Source organism: Saimiri boliviensis, chromosome 1 (genome assembly GCF_048565385.1).
Source record: "Saimiri boliviensis isolate mSaiBol1 chromosome 1, mSaiBol1.pri, whole genome shotgun sequence".
Taxonomy (NCBI): Eukaryota; Metazoa; Chordata; class Mammalia; order Primates; family Cebidae; genus Saimiri; species Saimiri boliviensis.
Window position 1 is genome coordinate 140,531,757 of NC_133449.1, and position 20,690 is coordinate 140,552,446.

Here is a 20,690-nt window from a genome sequence, read left to right on the forward strand (position 1 = left end):
ACAGAAGGACGGCAGGGCTGGCAGCATCAGCTACACACCACAGCGCCGACCTCCTCCTTGGCCATGGCTTACAGCGACACCACCTTATAACGAGATCCTTCTGATATTTCTTTTTTTTTTTTTTTTTTTTTTTTGAGATGGAGTTTCGCTCTTGTTACCCAGGCTGGAGTGCAATGGCGCGATCTCGGCTCACCGCAACCTCCGTCTCCTGGGTTCAGGCAATTCTCCTGCCTCAGCCTCCTGAGTAGCTGGGACTACAGGCACGTGCCACCATGCTCAGCTAATTTTTTTTTTGTATTTTTAGTAGAGACGGGGTTTCACCATGTTGACCAGGATGGTCTCGATCTCTTGACCTCGTGATCCACCCGCCTCAGCCTCCCAAAGTGCTGGGATTACAGGCTTGAGCCACCGCGCCCGGCTCCTTCTGATATTTCAATGACAAAAATCCTTCAGGAGGATCCGACAGTGCCCAGTGTACAGACGACCCCGCCTCCCAAAAGTCGGCATTCATGTCCCAAAATGAGCAGCTGCAAACACGACGCCTGTGTCCGGTCTGTGTGCACAGAGTGTGTGGGGGTGGCGTGTCACTGGGCCTGTCTCTTTTCTCTCAAGAGAAGCTCCCCAGTTCAGAAAGTCGAGAAATGGATCTTTTGTTCTCAAGAGATGCCCCTCCCCACAAGTGCTTATGTGCTGTGGTTGGGGTCTAGCTGCCTGGGGGTCCTCTCTGTTCCTGTTTAAGGGGATCCTGGGTGAGCATCTCGGGTGCCTCTCTGTCTCAGTGAGGGAAGAAGCTTTGCAGCCTCAGGTCAGCCAACTCCTGCTCTGTCCTCAGAGGGCTCTGGTGCCAGGCTTAAGGCTGACTCACTGTCCAGTCTCCCAGAAGAGGCAGGCCCTGCCAGGAAGCAGCTCCCCATCCTGAGGCTGGCAGTCAGGGCTGGAGCTGATGCAGGGGTGGGGCTGGCCAGGGGGCTGCTTACTGGGCCTGCCTGGGAGCTGGCTGATGGCACCCCTGCAGCCTCCACTAAGCCTGTCCCAGGATGGAGGCTGAGTGCTCAGCGTCTGCAGAAGGAATGGAGATCATCTCCTCAGCGACATGCCCAGGTTTCAGCAGAGGGATGACCCAGGGGCTCCACTGCTCCCCAGCACCAGGCACCAGCGTTATCCCCAGGGACTTGCTTCCAGGGACCTGTCCACTGGCTGGAACCCTTCCTCATCCCCATCGTCAGAGGCCTTATGTCAAGTACAGACCCCACCTGCCCACTCCCAGAAGGGCAGTCCTGGGCAGAGAACAGACCCAGCCCCCAGCCCCAAGGCCCCCCTGCACTGGAGACCCTTCCAGGCATCTCAGAGTGCATGGGGATGGTCCCATTCATGGCTGATCATGGCTGGAGGGACTCAGGGCCAGGGCAGGGAAAAAAAGAATGTGTCCCAGCTGAGGTCACATGTGGCCACATGGAGGACTGGGCCCCTGTATCTAATCCAGCTGGGACAATGTCAGAGTGGAAGGGACTGGGGACCTGCTGCACCTGCTCCTTCCTCCAGGGTGGGCTTTGCAAGCACGGAGAGAAAGCCAAGGAGCAGAGTCAGCACAAGCCTGGCTGGGGCCTCCACATCCCCAGGCACTCTGAGCCTCTGGGGCTGTGGCTTCCTCACCTGGGGAGGCGGGCCATGCTTTCTGGGACTCCTTTCTTCCTTCTCTTGACTCTCATCTCTGCCCACCTTCCCCTACCCTTCCCCTCCACCCGCAAACTTCAAGCACTTTCTGGAAGGGGCTAAGGTGGGTGATGCTGAGTCACATTTATTACCAGACTCCCAGCCCTGTGCTCCCAGGCACTGGTCACTGATTCAGGCATTTGCCAGAGCTGTCTGCCTGGGCAACTGGCACAGAAAAGCAGGCTGAGGACCCAGTCCCAGTCACCACGATGAGCCTTAGAACTGGCCCTGGGAAGGGATCAGCCCCACGCCACTTGTGAGGCTCCTGCAAACCTGGTCCCTTGGCCTGAGATACGGATTTCACTTCCTGCTGCAGGAGCTGCTGCATGGCTGTGGCTAAGCTGGTCACAAAGCCCCTTCTCCTGGGGCTGTTGTGGGAGCAGCACTCCCTCTCAGAGGCTCTTGGCACACATTTCCACCCAGAGACTTCATGTCCCAGCTGACGAGGGCACAGGTCCTGAGAGTTGGCAGCAAAGATGGGGTAGGGTGAGTGCTGCCCAGTCATCGGAGCAGGTGGAGTGCCCCAGGAGAGGGTAGAGAATGTTTCTTCAGGAGCCCGGAGCCTGACAACTTTCCATGGCCTCCTCCATTCCCCATGACTGCTGGTGAGGAGTCCTGCCTGGAGTTTCGCATGGACTCCTCTGCCTGGTCCCAGAGGGTCTGCGCTTCAACACTCTGGGAGATCATTTAGTCCATCCCCTTTGACAAATGGGGACTAGGGAGGTAAGAGACCGCCCAGGGTCACACAGGAGCCAGGCCACACACTATCACCACCTCCCACTGCCCAGCACCCCAGCCACCACCCTGTGGTGGTGGCACAGGCGGCCTGCCTGTGCCGTGCTCACCAGGAGCACAGCAGCACCTCCTTGAGCGTCCTGCGGAGCTCCTGGCTGCGGAAAGCGTAGATGAGGGGGTCGATGATGGTGTTGCAGATGATGAGGGTGAGAAAGACCTTGAAGTTCTTGAAGATACAGCTGCAGGTCAGGTGTTGGGGGCAGAAGACGACCAGTTTGAGATGCAGGAAGAAGGGACCCCAGCAGAGGAAGAAGATACCCAGCAGGATGGTGAGGGTGGCAGCACCTCTGAGGCCAAAGCCCTGGTGGGCTGGCGGCTGTCTCTTGTGGAGCCGGGTGATGCCCTGGGCGTGCTGGCAGGCCCGGGCCAGCATGTGGACGTATAGCACGGCCATGAGCACCAGCATGGCCAGGAAGAAGACCACGAGGCACAGCAGGACGGCAGCGTGGTCGTAGTAGGTGATGAAGAGTGTGCTGGAGAGGATGCTGGCCACCCAAATGGCCGCGATTACTCTCTGCGCCCGCGGCAGCGTCATGATGCTGTGGTAGCGCAGCGCGTAGAAGATGGAGATGTGGCGGTCCACGGCGATGGCACCCAGGAAGCAGAGGCTGCACAGCATGGAGCTGCAGGTGAGCACATCGATGGTGTTGTGCAGCTGCTGCACCACTGAGGCCCGGGTCGCCAGCGCGCCACCCTCCAGCAGGAGGACGACAGCCATCTCCAGCATGTTGCTGCCGCTCACCAGCAGGTCCGACAGGGCTAGGCAGCAGATGAAGCAGTACATGGGCGAGTGCAGGTTGCGGTTCTTGGCGATGGCGGCCACCACCAGCACATTCTCCACCAAGCTCACCAGCCCCAGGCTGAGGAAGAGCCCGTCAGGGATGGACACCTCCAGGCATGGGGCTCCTGTGTGGTTAGCAGCCAGCCCCAGCTTGGGGGTGGCTGTGGGGGTGGAGTTGAGGGAACCCAGGAGTTTCCTCGGAGCTCCGTGGATAGGCATAGTCCCGTCCAGGAAGCAGGAAGGGGTCGTTGCAGGCTCCCAGGTCCCCACAGTTCTCCCCTGCAGGTGTCCTGCTCAGCTCATGGTGCTGCTGGGGGAACTTGGGTGTCCCCCATGCCTGCCTCATTCCATCCAGGCACCCCCCTCACACTCACCCTCTCCCTCCTGGACCGGCCAGCTTGGGCATGGCCCAGCCAGTCAACACTTCCTAGTATGAACCCTCTGACCTCAGGGCATCTCAGAACCAATGCAGACAAACCTGGTCCTCAGCTCCCTCCTTGCCTCTTCCCCGGAGGCCGCTCAGGTCCCCAGGACATCTCCACACCTCTGGCCCCTCCTGGCCTCTGAGACCTCTGCCTGCCTCCTGCTTCCCTGGGCCAGGGTTGGACTGAGGTCCTGGGAAGAATGGAGCCTTTCTCTGCATCTTTAAAGTCATCCTCGGAGCCCCTCCCAAGAGGGCGGCCACATGATGGGCGTGTGCCCAGGATGCGTGAGTGCCCACCTCCGCCTGGCCTGCCATCAGGCGGTGCACGGCCCCCTGGGAGTCCCAGATCCCATCTCCTTCACATTAAAAAACACTGCCATCTGTCCAGGTCACCAGGGCCCCCGCCTGGCCTCCCGTCCAGGAGTCCAGGGTTTCCCCGGGCCCTGCCCCCTCCAGAGGCTCCTTCGCCTCAGAAAGTCACTGGCCATGGACGGCAGCCCCAGCCCCTAACCCCCCTCCCCATGTCAGCAGCTCAGTGAGGAAAGGGGCCTCCCCTGCTCTCAGCCGAAGCATGCATGGAGCAGCAACTCAGCCGTCAGCATTCACGGCAGATTTGGGGGCTGGACCAGGGAGAACTTTCAAATAATTGAAGTTCTGGAAACTGAGTGGACCCTGGCGGAGACAAACATCACAGGGGTGAGAGGGGCTTCCAGGCAGGGCAGAGGGTGAAAGGGCCCAATGCCAGAGATCCCTGAAGGGGGTGATGCTTCTAGGTATCACATAGAGCCTGAGGCCGCTCTGGCCCCTGCCCCTGAGGGCCCGGCCTCGCCTAGCCAGAGGAGCAGCCCCCTTGATGGCAGCCCCAGGGGCTGGCAGTGTCGCTTTCTGGGCACGGACCAGCAGACTGGCTGGGGGGCACCCTGGTGAGGTCTTTGGGACTCTCCAGTAGTCTCATGGCTCATCCTTACTGGAGCACCTGGAACACTGCTCCTGCCCTCCCCCAGCGGTGCCCCCATTTCCGCTTCGGAGGCACCACAGGACCAGCACCAGGAGCCACATCAAAGGCGGACCTCTCGCCTCCAGCCAGTGGCCGCACGTGGTGCTCTGCCATCCGTTCACAGCAGTCGGGTGTGGCCCCCAGGCCCAGCAGGGATGGTCGGGAGAGACCGCCACACCCAGTGCGGGCATCTTTCTGGGTTCACTCCAGGGCACTCCCAGCACTTCCTTGCTGAACACTGCATCTGTGCTGACAAAAACCCTCGTTCTGAAGGTGGAAGCAGGAGGGGGAACGGAATGGTTCATCCCATTTACAGGTGCAGAAAAGGAGGCAACTGGACAGGCGCTGCATCAGGGTTTCAATGTTTTTACCTGCGACGTCTGAGTTAAGAGCCATGCTGTCCCTCGCTGGAGTGCCAGTCTCTGATCGTGGAATGCCCACATCACTCACAAGCCACCTCCGTGTGTAAGCACATCACTATTAATACTTACTGATACAGTATATACTAATTTACTTGTTACATCTGCATTTTGCAATTTATAAATATTTTTGCTTTAAAGTTTATTATTTTTATTTTTTTGAGTTTCATTCTGCCACTGAGGCTGGAGTGCAGTGGCTTGATCTCTGCTCACTGCAACCTCTACCTCCCGGGTTCAAGTGATTTTCGTGCCTCAGTCTCCCAAGTAGCTGGGATTGCAGGTGCCCACCACCACCCCTGGTTAATTTTTGTATTTTTAGTAAGAGATGGGGTTTCGCTGATGGTCAGGCTGGTCTTGAACTCCTAATCTCAGGTGATCCGCCTGCCTTAGCCTCCCAAAGTGCTGAGATTACAGGTGTGAGCCACCATGCCTGGCCTGCTTTAAATTTTTTTTTTTTTTTTTTTTTTTTTTTTGAGATGGAGTTTTTCTCTGTCACCCAGGCTGGAGTGCAGTTGCACAATCTTGGCTCACTGCCGATTCCACCTTCCCGGTTCAAGCAATTCTGCCTCAGAATTTTTTTAGTAGAGACGGGGTTTCACCATGTTGGCCAGGATGGTCTTGATCTCCTGATCCACCCGCATTGGCCTCCCAAAGTGCTGGGATTACAGGCATGAGCCACTGCACCAGGCCTAAAATGTTTTAATTGAAGTACAACACACGTAAAAGTGCACCAATGACAAATATGCAGGCTGAGGGATGCCCCCACCCGAACCAAATACATAGGCTGCACCAGACACACAGACACTACGTTCCCACCCGGCTCACTTTCTCTGGCTAAGATTTGCCCATGCTGGTGGCTGCAATCCTCTGCCTCAGTGGTGTCCGTTGTGTGAACACACCACGTGGCATCGGGGTGGCCTCAGACTCCCTGTCAATGACAGCGCTGCTGGCAGATTCTTGTACCACCTGATGGACACAGGTGCGTGCACCTGCTGGATGGCAGGCAGGAGGGACATGGGCGGGGCTTCAGCTTTGGGAGACTTGGTCAAACCATCCTGAGACTGGCAGACCCGTGTCTGGAAGCACACACAGCTCATTTGGAGTCCTGCCCACACCTCCCAGACCTGCGGTCTGGCCACACCCACACAGCCTCACCTCAGCCCAGCCTTTTGCCTCCCAGGACCTTTGCCGCCTCACGCTGGAGAGAAGGGTCCCAGATGTGAGGAGGCGGCTGAGCCTGGCTGGGGAAGGCAGATGGCCCCATGGTGTAAGGGGCCATGTCCCTGCATAGGAGTCCCTGGACATCCACAGCACCTCACAGACCCAAACCCCACTTCCCTCTGGCCATGAGCTAGTGAGCAGCCCTATCCCAGCCCACTGCATCCTCACATTTCAGGGATGTTCATGTTTGCAGCTCCATAATGAGGGCTTTGAGACAGATGGCGGTTAACCCCAGCCTCCACCCAGCCTGGGACTTCAAAGGGCATGAGAATCGGGCAGCCTGCTTCCTGCCAGGACACAGCTGGAGGGCATCGGAAGTGGGTGACCCTGACACAGGACTCCCACTGTGGTTCTCACTGGATGTGCCTGTCGGGGCATTGTGGGAAGGAGATGAGGTACAGATGAGCTGGGAAAAAATCAACGTTCCAATTCGTTATGGTCATGGGGGAGATAAATTAGCCTCAGGATCATCTGTGATTAGATGGAATCAGATCATCCTACAGCTAATCCTATCTGTTTGGATCTCCCAGTGCCCCTGGAGACATTGCGTGTTGAGCGGCAGGAAGACACGTGGGGCCGGCGTGCCTGCTCACCAGGGTCACGGTGGACAGCACCTTCCCACGGGCAGAGGCACGGTCCCACGGAGCACTTTCTATAAAGACGTTTCTGGACTAGGGCCCCATGAGGACAATGAAGACAGATGCCTTCCTGGGTTTGTTCTGTGTCTGGCACCCAAGGTCTGCAACACCCACACACATACACACCTGCACACACACACCTGCACCCACACACATACATGCGCACACACAAATATGTACACACATATGCATGCATGCCCTCAGTGTGCACCCAAGGGCTGCAGGGAAACCAGCTCTGTAGCCCAGGGTGGCCTGTCCAGCTGCAGCCACGCACAGGGAGGTGAGGGTCACTGCCAGACCAACAGTCCCGAGCTCTTGGGCCACCATGAGTCTGCCTCTGGGTCCCAACGTGGTGGGCTCCAGTACAGCTCCCAAGGACAGCCGGGCCCACAGCCCGCCTCAGCCCTTGGCTCAGGGGCCATCAGTTTCCTTTGAACCTGGGGGTGGGGGTGTGGGAGGTGCCTGCGTTGAAGACTCTGTGGGGGTCTGGCTCAGTGGAAAAGGGCCCAGCTGGGGAGCAATGCTGCGATGGGCACTGGGGAGGCCACATGTGCCTCAGGCTCTTGCTGGGCTCAGCAGGGCCGGGGAGGAAGCAGGATCCACCATTCCCCACAAGCATGGCAGAGGCCAGGCCTTGAGAGTAGTCTTCAGATCTCACGGTCATTAGAAACAGGCTCAGCGGCAGCTCACGACATAACCCCAGCAGCAATGCCAAGGTGTCAAGTGACCCAGCCACCTCTCAGGACAGCAGGCCTGGGCTCAACCTCTGCTGCACTCACTGTCCCTGGAACACCGGCTCTTCTTTGACTCCCAAGCACAGGACGGCTGCTGGAGCTCCAAACACCACATCCCCATGTGGGTGGACTCAAGGCATCTGGAATGGAAGAGGCAGGAACCCAGCTCTCCTTGCTTGCCTATTATTTTCAGAGAACAAGCCCCTGAAGACTCTAGCAGTCCCCCCATCTCAATGGTTGAAGCTCATCACAGGCACCTGGCTGTGGAGGGAGGGGAACCAAGGCAGACGGGGATGATCCCGGCCACCTTCCCTGGAGCTGAGCGCAGATCCCCAGCAAAGCCAGTTATGCTGGCTTGGAAAAAAGGGTGGGTGAGACACCGGGAGGGCCCCGCTCTGCACCAGCCTGTGTTCCCCAGAGCCTCTCACTGACCACAGACATCATTCCCCTGCTGCAGAGAGGAAAGAAGCTGCAGCACCATCTCCTGCTGCAGCATCTGGGGAGAGGAGCGCAGCAGGCTCAGGATGTCACAGCTGGGACCCCGGTGCACCCCTCCAAACGGCCAGCCCAGCGTGAGGGCTGCACCCTCAGGCCCGCATCTGAGATAGGCCCACAGGGCTCACCCCTCAGGCTGTCTCATCACAGACAGGGGGCCCTCACCGTCCTGGGGAGGGTCCTGCACCCTAGGCTCCCACCTGGGAAATGCTGGGGCTGGAATATGTCTCCTGCCTCACTGGCCGCCCTAGAGCCTTGGGCAGCCCCTCTTCCCAGCCCCTTGTGCTTGCTGCCTCCTGAGGGTGAAAGATCAGGGTGCTGTGGGGTGCAGGGGACAGAAACCCTGGTGCAGCCATAACAACTTCACGTTCTCGATCCTTCCAGAACCATGCTGGCTTCTGATGCCGTCTGGCTGCAGCCCGTCCTCCTGTAGCTGCAACACTGTGGGAGGCATGGGTTCTGGACACCACTGCTCAAGTGTGCCCAGACCCGCTCCAGCTACGCCCCCTCCCCAGGCTGGGGTCTCGGTCAGAGTGGGCCATTCACCCCCAGACCAAATGTCTCCTGATCTTTGCCACACTACCCTTCAGAGCTGCCCATGGACTTCTCTTTCCAAAACATGCTCCTGGAGCTTCTCCTTCAATTCCAGGCACTGCCCTGAAATTTTCTAATAAAATTATTTTGGCCGGGCGCGGTTGCTCACACGTGTAATCCCAGCACTTCGGGAGGCCGAGGTGGGTGGATCACCAGGTCAAGAGATCGAGACCATCCTGGCCAACAAGGTGAAACCCCATCTCTACTAAATATAAAATTTGGGCACGGTGGCTCATGCACTTTGGAGGCTGAGGTGGGTGGACCACCTGAGGTCAGGAGTTCGAGATTAGCCTGGCCAACATGGTGAAACCCTGTCTCTAAAAAAAATACAAAAATTAGCCAAGTGTGGTGGCAGACACCTGCAATCCCACCTACTTGGGAGGCTGAAGCACGAGAATTACTTGAACCCAGGAGACGGAGTTTGCAGTGAGCTGAAATCGCCACTGCACTCTAGCCTGGGTGAGAAAGTGAGACTCTGTCTCAAAAATAAAAAATACAAAAATACAAAAATTAGCTGGGCATGGTGAGTGTCATGGCATGCACCTGTAGTCCCAGCTACTCGGGAGGCAGAGGCAGAATTGCTTGAACCCGGGAGCTGGAGGATGCAGTGAGCCGAGATGGCACCACTGCACTCCAGCCCAGTGACAGAGCAAGACTCCATCTCAAAAAAACAAAAATGTGTCAGACTCAGCAGATGGTGGCATCCAGCCAGAGAACCACAGCACATCAGCTCACATCGGCTTGGATGAACAAGCCTGAAGGTGGGCCACAGCCTAGGGGACTCCCTGCTCCAGTCCCACCCTGAAACCTTCTACCAACAAGGAATGCAGCTCTGTCCATGAACCCGAGAGCAGGCTGATGGAGGCGTTCAGCAGGGACTTGTCCTGAAGACCCTGTAAGCCCCCTTCTCCACCGTGTCCCAGATTCTGGGAGCACAGGAAGCACGTGGCCTGGGCCCCGCCTCACCAGGCCACTGCGAAGAGACTGGACTGAGTGATTGGAATCTGAGGGCACTGGACACACTCAGTGCCTGGGAAAGAAGAGCGTGTGGACAGCAGAGCATGACCCATTTACATTTATAGGAGACACAGCGGACCAGGCCGGCAGTACAGTCAGCATCTCTGCTTCAGGGAGCTGGCCAATTCCGACCAGCACAGAAATCAGAGCGTAAGTGTACAGCTTCCAGGCGCTCTGCGGACGCTCAGTCCCACTCCCCCTCCCCCTCCGCGTCGTCCTCGTGGGGCGCCTCTACGTCGTTGAGGTGGAAGTTGGCCATCATGTCGCGCACAGCCAGCATCAGCCTGTTGAGGCCCTGGTTGCGGTTCAGACCCCCAGCCACTCCTTCCTCGGGTCTCTCCCCCTGCAGCAACGGGACACGTCTAAGCAGGGGGCGTCCATGCTGGGACTCGGAGCTCAGGGCCCCGGCAGGAAGGCACCGTGGAGCCCCAGGTGGCCCTTGCCCCAGCGTCAGACCCCTGAAGCCTCACCAGGTCCCTGTGAGGCCAGGAAGCTCTCAAAACCAAAAGTAGAGTCTAGGCCAAGCCAGGCCCAGCGTGTGGGGTCAAGATCCAGCCGGGCCAGCTCCCGGGCCCTGCATCAGGCCTGGCTGCTCCCATCTGAGCAGCCCCAGCTTCCCCAGTAGAATGAGCATCACTGGCGCAATGCAGCCTTGGCCCTTCCCTGCCCCCTGCACGGCCTGCACAGGCCTGGCTCAAGAGGGCTCCAAGTATCTGCACTGGAACCGATGTGCCCGTACCCACCGGGCAGGCAGTGTCTGGGACCAGCTCAACCTACCTCCATGGTATAATTTGGCAACAGTGACCGAAAGAAGAGCGCAATCGTGTTTCCATGGCTGATGGGACTTAGTCTGAAATAAAGAGTAAAGAAAAGTCAGAAATGAAACAGAACCGATACTTGTGGGACCCAATCCAACTCCTGGGGCTGCCTGCGAGCTGCCTCCCTGCAGGGACATGGAGGGGCCCCACCCAGGGGCAGAGCAGCACAGCTGAGGACAGGCCCTGGATTCCCACAAAGCAGAGATCAGGGCCCTCGGTGGGCAGTGAGGCTTCCTCATCAGCTTGGGGTGAGGCTGCGGACAGCAGGACTAGGACGAGGGAGACCAGCTCAGCCGACTCAGCCGAGGCAGACACGGGGTCCACAGCAAGGCTATCACGGCCACCACACAGGTGCCTTGCTTTGAAAAGCTGTAGTTTCAATGCCTCGTTCAGCAGTGAGGATTTGAGAGCACAGACTCCTTATAGGAAGGCGGAGGTCTGCAGATCCTGTGTTAAGTGGACACCCTCCTGGGGTGATGGACTCCACAGGATGCCGAGCAGCCCAGGCCTAAGCAGCTCTGGGAAGGGCGAGAGACTGGTCCACGAGGGGCAACAGGACGGACCTGTGAGGTAGCCACGTACTGCAATTCCTGAGCACTACCACCTGCTCCTGCAGGAATCATTCATCACGACTGTGTGGGTGACAGGCCCTCGATAAGGCAAGTGCTCTCAAGGCCAGAGGAAAGGGAAAAAGCCCTTCAATGACCCAGACACCGAAAGCCACCCGAGACAAACCAGCAGCCTGGGAGTCGGCTTGGACCTGCTCCCCAGCCCTCTCACCCTGTAGCCCTGCTCTCCCAGCCTGGCCATGGGGCTGTATGCTCTGCTCCTGGCACAGGGCCTTGGCACATGGCAACTCTGCTGTGGAACATGAATACCCCTCTCCCCGCTGAGCCTGGGGAAGTCACATTCTTCTGTGTCTCAGCACACCAACCCCTCCTTCCTTACTACAGTTTTTGTTGTTGTTTTTTTAGATGGAGTCATGCTGTCACCCAGGCTGAAGTACAGTGGTGCAATCTTGGCTCACTGCAACCTCCGCCTCCCAGGTTTCAAGTGATTCTCCTGCCTCAGCCTTCCAAGTAGCTGGAACTACAGATGCATGCCACTATGCCCGGCTAAGCTTTGTATTTTTAATAGAGACAGGGTTTCGCCATGTTGGCCAGGATGGTGCAGTCTGGATTTTACATTTATTTCTAGATCCTAAAATTCATGTGTTTTCCCCACATCACTGCACACCTGCTTCCGCTGTTACTCACACCTGCTACAGAGCCTGACACACAGGTGCTTGTACACCTGGCTGCAAAGGCAGAGCTGTGACCCCCAGATTACACTGTCCCTCTCCCAGTCCTTTCCTGTTAAGGGAAAGGCCCGCCTGACCATGTGCCCCAACTCTTAGCACCGATCCCAAGCTGGCAGCCAGTCCCTGTGAGCCCTGAAGCACTGACCTTAGCTGCACAAGCCAAGGAGTGAATGGGGAAGTGGGAGGTACCTCTCGGGCCTGACGTAGGAGTAGATGGTGTCCGCAGGAGGCAGAGGGTCAAACCCCATCACAGACTGCGTGGTCACGTCCTTCAGAAAGGGACACAAAACGAAGATGCTACGGATGCTGCCAGGGGGCCTCTGCCTCTCCCAGCAGAGTCCTTCAGTCGGCTCCAGCAAGGACTGGACGCATCTGCTGAAAGATAGCCACAGAGTCTGACAGAAACGGCTGTGCTTTTTGTACCAACAGACTTTGGGTGAGGGTGGGACCACCCTTCTGCCACCAGGACACTCACGAGAGTGGAGGTACACCGGTACAGCGTCTGCCCTTCTCACAGGGGTGTGTGGTAGGAAAGGAAGGGGTCACGTGCTGCTCACGCCTGCCAAGATTTTCACCACGGGTCAGAAGCTCTCACTTCAGCAACTGCAGGCTATGGGGACCCTGGGCCACCCGAGGTTTACACAGCTCCTGGTGCACTCTCTGCCTCGCCCCTCAGCCCCTCTAGTGATGAGAGTCAGAAGCTCACAGCCCCAGACAAGGCCAGCCATGCCAGTCACCAGGATCTGCACAGCAGCCAAAATTAAACCAGGAGGCGCTAAGCTGTCCTCAGCAACGGCCCCTGGGCCTGCGACCCTCTACTTGGTGGTTTCTCACTCATTCTGCCTTATCTCTTAACAACAGTATAAAGTCTTTAAGTTTTGAGTCAGAAACAGAACCTCCAGCACAGGTCAGAGCAGGACTATACCCGATGACTACAGAGAAGCCCCCACAGCTGTACCCACAGTCCCAACCATGGACAGAGCAGCTCACCAAGGTGACTACTAAGGTCGTGCTCAGGCCCAAAGGATTTCTCTCTCAAAACCAAGCATCTGAACCCTGGCTGCCAGGAAAGGAGAAGCCCTTGCCATGGCAGAGCTGGGCCGTGAGGGTGCTTGCACTGCACACGCCTGCATGTGGACTGCCAGGAGACACAGGGGCAGTGCATGTGACTGGCTTACACAAAGCTCCCATTTCAGCCTCTCTCCTTACCGGGGGCAGGGCAGCAACGGCTTCCTTGATCTCAGAGAGGATCACATGGCGGTGGATATTCCTGGGTGCGCGCTGGTACAGCACCTTCCGCCTGAGGAGAAACGAGGCACAGCAGATGAAATGGTAACGGCCACAGCGCTGGGCCCCGCCCCGCCTCTGCCCAGCACTCGCCACCTTGCTGCATTTCTAGTGGCGCCAAGAACTGCACATTTCACTTCTCAAGCAGAGGCAGCACAGCTGGTCCCTGGCCTGTGGTGAGGGAGGCTCTTAGGGGCCAATCCCAGTTGCACGGCCTGACTCGGGCCCTCCAATCAAAAAATAAGATTGGCCGGGCGCGGTGGCTCAAGCCTGTAATCCCAGCACTTTGGGAGGCCGAGGCGGGTGGATCACGAGGTCTAGGGATCGAGACCATCCTGGTCAACATGGTGAAACCCCGTCTCTACTAAAAATACTAAAAATTAGCTGGGCATGGTGGCGCGTGCCTGTAATCCCAGCTACTCAGGAGGCTGAGGCAGGAGAATTGCCTGAACCCAGGAGGCGGAGGTTGCGGTGAGCCGAGATCGCGCCATCGCACTCCAGCCTGGGTAACAAGAGCGAAACTCCGTCTCAAAAAAAAAAAATAAAATAAAATAAAAATAAGATTGATTGGAGCCATGGCCAGTGGCTTCCTTCTTGTGGGAATTCAACGAGTTTGTCTACATGACGTGACACCTGGGCATGTCACCAATGTCACTACTACAGGCACAGGCACTGGTCCCTGCTTGAAGTCACTCTGGGAGGGCAGCACAGGGAACAAAATGCTTTCCTGTCCACGAGAAATGTCTGGTCCAGCCTAGGCGCAGTGGCTCACACCTATAATCCCAGCACTTTGGGAGGCCGAGGCAGGCGGATCACCTGAGGTCAAGAGATCGAGACCATCTTGGCCAACATGGTGACACCTCATCTCTACTAAAAATACAAAAAGTAGCCAGTCGTGGTGAAATGCGCCTGTAGTCCCAGCTACTCAGGAGGCTGAGGCATGAGAATCACTTGAACCCAGGAGGTGGAGGTTGCAGTGAGCCGAGAATATACCACCGCACTCCAGCCTGGCAACAGACTGAGACCGTCTCAAAAAACAAAGCAAGAAAGCAATGTCTGGTGCAGTGGGGAACACAGACACATGGATGGGGCCCACGACTGCCAACGGCTGGGGCACCAGCACCTCTCAGGCACCCCCGGCACGGCCTCACGTCCGAGGCAGACAGATTTGACCGTGGAACTGCAAATGGCTGCCACTCCCATGTGGTCCACACCGAGCCTGGCCATGCCGCTGGGCAGAACCACGGTGCTGACACACAGAACTAGCACAGGGCCAAGGGCACAGGCACACCAGACGAGAACAGGCAAGGGGCTGCCTGCCAAACGCAGAGCACCAGGGTCCAAGCCTCTGACATGCTCACATGCAGGACGGAAGACTCGCTCTCAGCTCTGCCAGACTTATTTACCCCAAGATGCTGGTGTGAGAGACTCATCAGCACCACAGCAGATGTGGAAACACCACACAACCAGAAGCTACCACTTCAGCCCTAAGCACCCAGGAACGCCAGCTCGTGACCTGTGCTGATGACCACAGCTGCCTCCCAGGAAGCCTCTGGGACAGGACAGGGCTGTGCTCCCTGTCAGGCTCCACACAGGCCCCATGGCTGACCACACTGCAGGGGAGGCCAAGCTGCTCACAGCCCTCCTTGCCTCCAGAACCCGAGGCCCCTGTGTCTCGGACAAGGGCCCCTGAGGAGGGAGTGTGGCAGGGCTGCTGCCCAATGCCAGCCCCTAGCTCACCTGTGCTCACAGGCTTCCACTGCAGGGTCTCCGGTGTCCACTGCCTGCAGCACCCTGTGGACGTTCTCCTCCAGCCAGCTCATGGTGGCGGGCTCTTTCCAGAGAAAGTGTGACCTCCCGAGATACAGGCTCACCAGCTGGCTCAGGGCAGGGGGCTGGCTGGAGGAGAGCAAGGTCTGTGAGCAGAACACTCTTCAGGCCAGCAGAGCCCCAGGGGTGGGCAGACAGGAGGTACAGGGAGGGCCCTGTGGGCTGCTGGACCTGAGAGCATGGGGCTGGGGCACACAGGTATGTGCCATGGCCTTTTATGCACTGTGTTCTTTAGGAAGCACAACTGACTCCACAGATACGTGAAAATATAACCAGGGCAAGTCCATCTGTAGGCACACAGGGCGAGCCCTGGACACCACACTGGCTCCCGAGAGCTGGGGGAGGACCTGGAGGTTACACTAGCCCCAAAGCGGGACTCTGTGACATGCACTTTCGCCTGTGCTTGCTCCCTCTTCATTATTTTTTTGAGACCGGGTCTTGCTCTGTCACCCAGGCTGGAGTGCAGGAGCACAAACAGCTCATTGCAGCTTTGACCTCCTAGGCACAAGCCAACCTTCCACCTCGGCCTCCCAAAACGCTGGGGTTACAGGTGTGCGCCACTGCGCCCAGTACCCTCTTTATGAGCCAGAGTTTTAAGCTAGAGGCTGCTCACCTGCCCCACCTGGGCTTTTCCACACATCAGTGAGGGCTCCAGAGCCCTCCCAGGTCAGATGAAAGTCCCCGAGGTCCCTATCACAGCCCCTCCTGCTGCTGGGAGCAGGTCCCTCAAGGCCTCTCAGGATGAGTGAAAATGGCTCCCAGGCTCCAAACCCACAGACACCCCACAGATGGGCACCCCTCAGACAGGCAACCCACAGATGGGCACCCCTCAGACAGGCAACCCACAGATGGGCACCCCTCAGACAGGCACTCCACAGATGGATACCCCACAGAGATGGACACCACACAGATACCCCACAGATGATCACCCCACAGACAGGCACCCCACAGACAGATACCCCACAGATAACCCACAGACGGGTACCCCATAGATGATCACCCCAGAGACGGGCACCCCATAGATGGGCACCCCACAGACACTGCAGAGACAAATACCCACAGACAGGCACTCCACAGACAAGTACCTCACAGATGGGCACCTCACAGACACCTCACAGATGGTCATCCCATAGATGACCACCCCACAGACAAGCACGCCACAGATGGGCACCCCACAGATGGGCACAGACCTTCACCCCACAAACACCCCACAGACGATCACCCCACAGACATATACCTCACAGACATCCCACAGACAGGCACACCACAGACAGGTACCTGACAAATGATCACCCCATAGATGATTACCCCAAAGACACCCCATGTGCGGATATCCCACAGACGGACACACCACAGATGGGCACCCCAAAGACACCCCACAGGTGGACACCCCACAGACACCCCCCAGACAGGCCACAGATGGATACCCCACAGATGGAAACAACATAGATGGAAACCTCACAATCACCCCACAGGCACACACCCCACAGACACCAGATGGGCACCCCACAACACCCCACAGACGATCACCACACAGACAACCCCCAGACAAACACCCCACAATTACCCCTAGATGGGCACCCCACAGACACCCCACAGATGGGCACCCCACAGACATACGCCCCACAGTCATCCCACAGATGATCACCCTACAGTTAGGCACTCCACAGACAAGCACCCCACAGTTGGGAACCCTACAGACAGATACCCCACAGACATCCCACAGACAGACACCCCACAGAAACAGACACTCCACAGAGACAGACACCCCATTGACGGAAACCCCACAAACGGGCATCCCACAGGCAGATACCCCACAGATGATCACCGCACAGAAAGACACCCCACAGATACCCCACAATCACCCCACGGATGGGCACCCCAGAGACAGACACACCAGAGACAAGTACCCCACAGATGGGCACCTCACAGACACCTCACAGACAGTCATCCCACAGATGACCACCCCACAGACAGGCACGCCACAGATGGGCACCCCACAGATGGGCACAGACCTTTACCCCACAAACACCCCACAGACGATCAGCCCACAGACATGTATGTCACAGACATCCCACAGACAGGTACACCACAGACGGGTACCTGACAGATGATCACCGCACCGATGGGCACCCCACAGATAACCCACAGACAGGCACCCCCACAGATGGGCACCCCAGACACCCCACAATAACCTCACAGATGGGTATACTACAGAGGGGTGCCCCACAGACGATGACCCCAGAGATGATCACCCCACGGACACACCCCACAGACGGGCACCCCACAGATGGTCACCCCAGAGACAGACACCCCACAGATGGGTACCACCACTCTCTACCTTATCTCAGCATTGGGTCCAAAGAAGTGATGAGTGGACACGGTGGCATCGGGCCGCACACTGCAGTAGTCCAGCAGGGGCAGGAGGACTGCGGGAGAAGCAGAGGTTCTGTCGGACCCCTTGGCCCACAGGAGCCACTCCCAACCCCCACGGTGGTAAGGGACACGGTAAGGTCTTTGTCACAGACACAGCTGAGTGCTTTCAGATGGACGAGCATGCAGGGCCAGCAGCTTGCTTTCAGCTGGCACTCTGAGCTGCTGCTGCTGGGGTGCCCAGGGTCTGAGTCGGGGGTCTCCTCACACCAGCCCCCAGGAGCCTCCCAGCACCCGCCTCTGCATCTGAGGAAGACTCACCCACCACCCTCCACACACGTGGGGCTGGATGTTCTAATCACAAAGTCTGGACCCCATGGCAGGCTGGTGGGAGCAGAGGCCACCTGTGCCCAGTAGAAGGGCTAGCACTGCAGGGCTGGGCTGAGGTCTAGGCTGCCATGTAGGGGCACAGGCCCCCAGGGCAGAACCTGTCCCACCCATGCCTGCAGTGATCTCCAGTGCTCTGGGATAAGGGGCGGTGGCTTCTTGGGAGCCTGCCTGCCTTCGAAGCAGGTGCTAACACTACAGCTTGTAAGAGCAGCACAGCTCTGCCACACAGCACAAGGCCTCCCAGCCCCGTTCCCAGAGAAGGCTGCACTGGTGGAGCATGGCACATGGCTGCCACCCCGTTCCCAGACACTGCTACACTGGGGAACACGGCACAGCGCTGCAGAGGAGGACAAAGGTGCTTCTCAGGCACAGATGAGGCTTTTGGGGTCAGCGAGCAGACCGAGGGCTTGCCAGGCCCCTCTGGTTGGCACATTTCTCTGCCTGTGCTGGAAGCTGCCCAAACCCATGCCATGGGCTTCCCTGGGGCCCAGACAAAGCCCTAGAAATCCACAGAACCAGTGAAGCGCTGCTGCTTCCAGGACATGCTAACAGAAGGTGAGTGGTCATGCCACGTGTCACATCAGCTGCATGCAAATAACTCTCAGCCCCCCACAGCCCCTCAGAGGAGCCCCATCTTAAAGAGGGATGTCACATATGCTGCCTGGCAGGGGTCAGCCCCACTGTGCCCACCCCATGTGTATGGATGGAGAACATCCAGATGCAGTCAGGCTCAGGGGCTGTGCAGGCAGAGTCTGTCTGAGCAGGACAGGCCTCCGCTGCACATCTCAGCATGGTGCTCAGCACAATCCTCTCTGCTGTGCCTTGGCACCTCCGACACCTTCCTCTGCTTTTTTCTCCCCAGCACTGACACAATCTGTGCCCAGCACCTCCCAGCCACTCCCGTCTCTGCACCCTACAACACAGCCCCGCAGGGTAGGATGGCTGCCACCTCCTCGTGCCTGGCATGGCATGAAGCAGGTTCCCAGATGGACCGATCATCTTTCAAGTTTGCTAGAGCAGGTTTGCAGGCCCTACCAAAGAATGTACGTTTCTGAAGGTGTAGGGGAGGTCAGGGACCTGGCCTCCACCACCAGGAACACCAGCCCCCACACCATGGCTGACAGGACACACCCCACCCCAGTAAGAGGCAGCACCCACCTCCAGGGAACATGGTGAGCGCCTGCTGTATCAGGAGCGAGGCCTTCTCCCTGGCAGAGCTCTGCTCATGCTCAGGGAGGTCTGTCTGCTGGCTCAACAGGAAATACGCCAGTGGAACAGAGAAGGCAAAATTTGGGAGCTGTGACAGGTTCCGATGAGCCTACAAGAGACACAGAAACAGAGTAGAGCCTCAAGTCAAAAAGACAAAGTATGTAGGTTGGCAGATGCTCTGATGCCACCATGAACCCTGCCAAGAGTAGGGAGATTCTGCCGGTAATGCCATGGCCTCTTCTCAACTTAGCATAAGATAACTTAACACACCCACCTGGGGGAATTTCCACAAGCAGAAGAGAGAGGAGACGGAGAGCCTGAGGAGTCAGAGTGTGAGTGAGGAGGCTACAGGGAGGGAGGGCCCCACCTGCCACAGGGGCTCCTCTTTGAAGCTGAGCAGTCAGTGCTCTCAATGTGGAAAATGTAAAAAGCACGAACCAGCAAAGACGAGCTCCGTCTACCACCATGCAAGTACTTCTGCCTTTCTCAGCAGATGTCACATACCTCAGACGTGCCACTCACTGCCTTTTTTTCTATCAAAATGGGATCACAGACTCAGTTTTTGACCTTAAACACCATTATCCACATTCTCCTGTGGCCCCATTTTGGGGGATTCCCTGTTTCCCTGCACTGACATTTTTGTGAGATCAGGGATTTCTATAAACCACATTCCAGGAGGTGAGATTTCCTGGCCGATTATGCCAAATGCTAAACAATTCAAAGTAATTTACCCACTTTCATTAGGCACGACCATGTGCTATGAAAAAATTCAACACAGAAACAGAGAAGGTAAAAGCTGCCACTGCCTGCTCCCCAGTCCTGGGCCCTGCTGGAGGGCAGCATGACAGTCTCATGTGTCCTTCCAGCTAAGAGGCACCCAGACAACATAATGGGAGCCCAGGGGTCAATTTAAATTTTCTAGGAGCTGCATTAAAGAGAAAACAGGTGAAATTAACTTTAATATATTATACCTAACCCAATACAACTCAATTATCACTCCAATACGTGTCTGTTACTGGTGGCAGAGTTCGGGTCTCTCTTGCTGTACAGTCACTCCCCTGGGACAGAGTGTGCTGGGGGCAACCTTCCCTCTGCCTCTCGGCTGCCTCTTCCTGTCCCGCCCACGAGAAGCTCAGGTGCTGCCACTTTCTCATTACTAGCGCCACGATCCTGGCAGGCAGGTGTACACACATTTGAGGATTTGACATAAGGCTGCTGTAACGTCCCTAGGAAAACCAGATTCCGTTGAGCAGAGGCTTGAGAGAGACAAAAAAGGCAGGAGGATGTGGTTCTATTCTCAATTACCATTTCATCCCCAAACCATCCCTTAAGCACACAGACACCAAACCAGGAAAACAGAAGGAGAAGCAGATGTCTGTTCCCCCAGGGACCCACCAGGCTCCCACCTACCTCCCATTCCTGGAAGAGGCGGATCAGGTACTCGTAGTTCCGGGCCCGCAAGGCCAGGTGGTCGATGAGCAGCAGCATGCAGAGGGGGTCCTCATCCGGCTCGAGACTTCCGGAGGCAGTGCAGGGAGCACAGAGAAGGAGAACGGGGTGCCATCAGGCCAGGAGTAGTCCAGAGGCAGAGCAGGGAGCAGAGCAAAGGAGAAAGGGGTGCCATCAGGCCAGGAGTGGTGAGGAGTCAGAGCAGG

The 20,690-nt window shown here is 57.4% G+C and overlaps 2 protein-coding genes across 5 annotated transcripts in view; both read right to left on the bottom strand.

Moving 5' to 3' along the window:
• Positions 1-2,170: 2,170 nt before the first annotated feature.
• MC1R (melanocortin 1 receptor) lies at positions 2,171-5,716 on the bottom strand. The gene has a single exon (XM_074405384.1). The coding sequence runs from the start codon at positions 3,506-3,508 to the stop codon at positions 2,555-2,557; it is 954 nt and encodes a 317-aa protein (XP_074261485.1). The 5' UTR covers positions 3,509-5,716; the 3' UTR covers positions 2,171-2,554.
• A 95-nt stretch (positions 5,717-5,811) lies between these two features.
• TCF25 (TCF25 ribosome quality control complex subunit) overlaps positions 5,812-20,690 on the bottom strand; it is a 48,461-nt gene continuing 33,582 nt past the window's right edge. For 2 of the 4 annotated variants that reach the window (XM_039460284.2, XM_039460286.2), the window contains exons 11-18: positions 20,446-20,551; positions 18,985-19,144; positions 17,405-17,492; positions 14,974-15,132; positions 13,156-13,246; positions 12,136-12,215; positions 10,606-10,678; positions 9,871-10,171 (exon numbers count right to left, since the gene is read on the bottom strand). In XM_039460284.2, the coding sequence (XP_039316218.1) occupies positions 10,013-10,171; positions 10,606-10,678; positions 12,136-12,215; positions 13,156-13,246; positions 14,974-15,132; positions 17,405-17,492; positions 18,985-19,144; positions 20,446-20,551 (916 nt within the window). In that variant the 3' untranslated portion in view covers positions 9,871-10,012. The other 2 variants (XM_039460288.2, XM_039460291.2) reach the window with 2 other exon arrangements.

What these genes read in the sequence shown, in the direction of transcription:
- MC1R (XM_074405384.1), bottom strand. Translation starts at nt 3,508, where the DNA reads ATGCCTATCCACGGAGCTCCGAGGAAACTCCTGGGTTCCCTCAACTCC.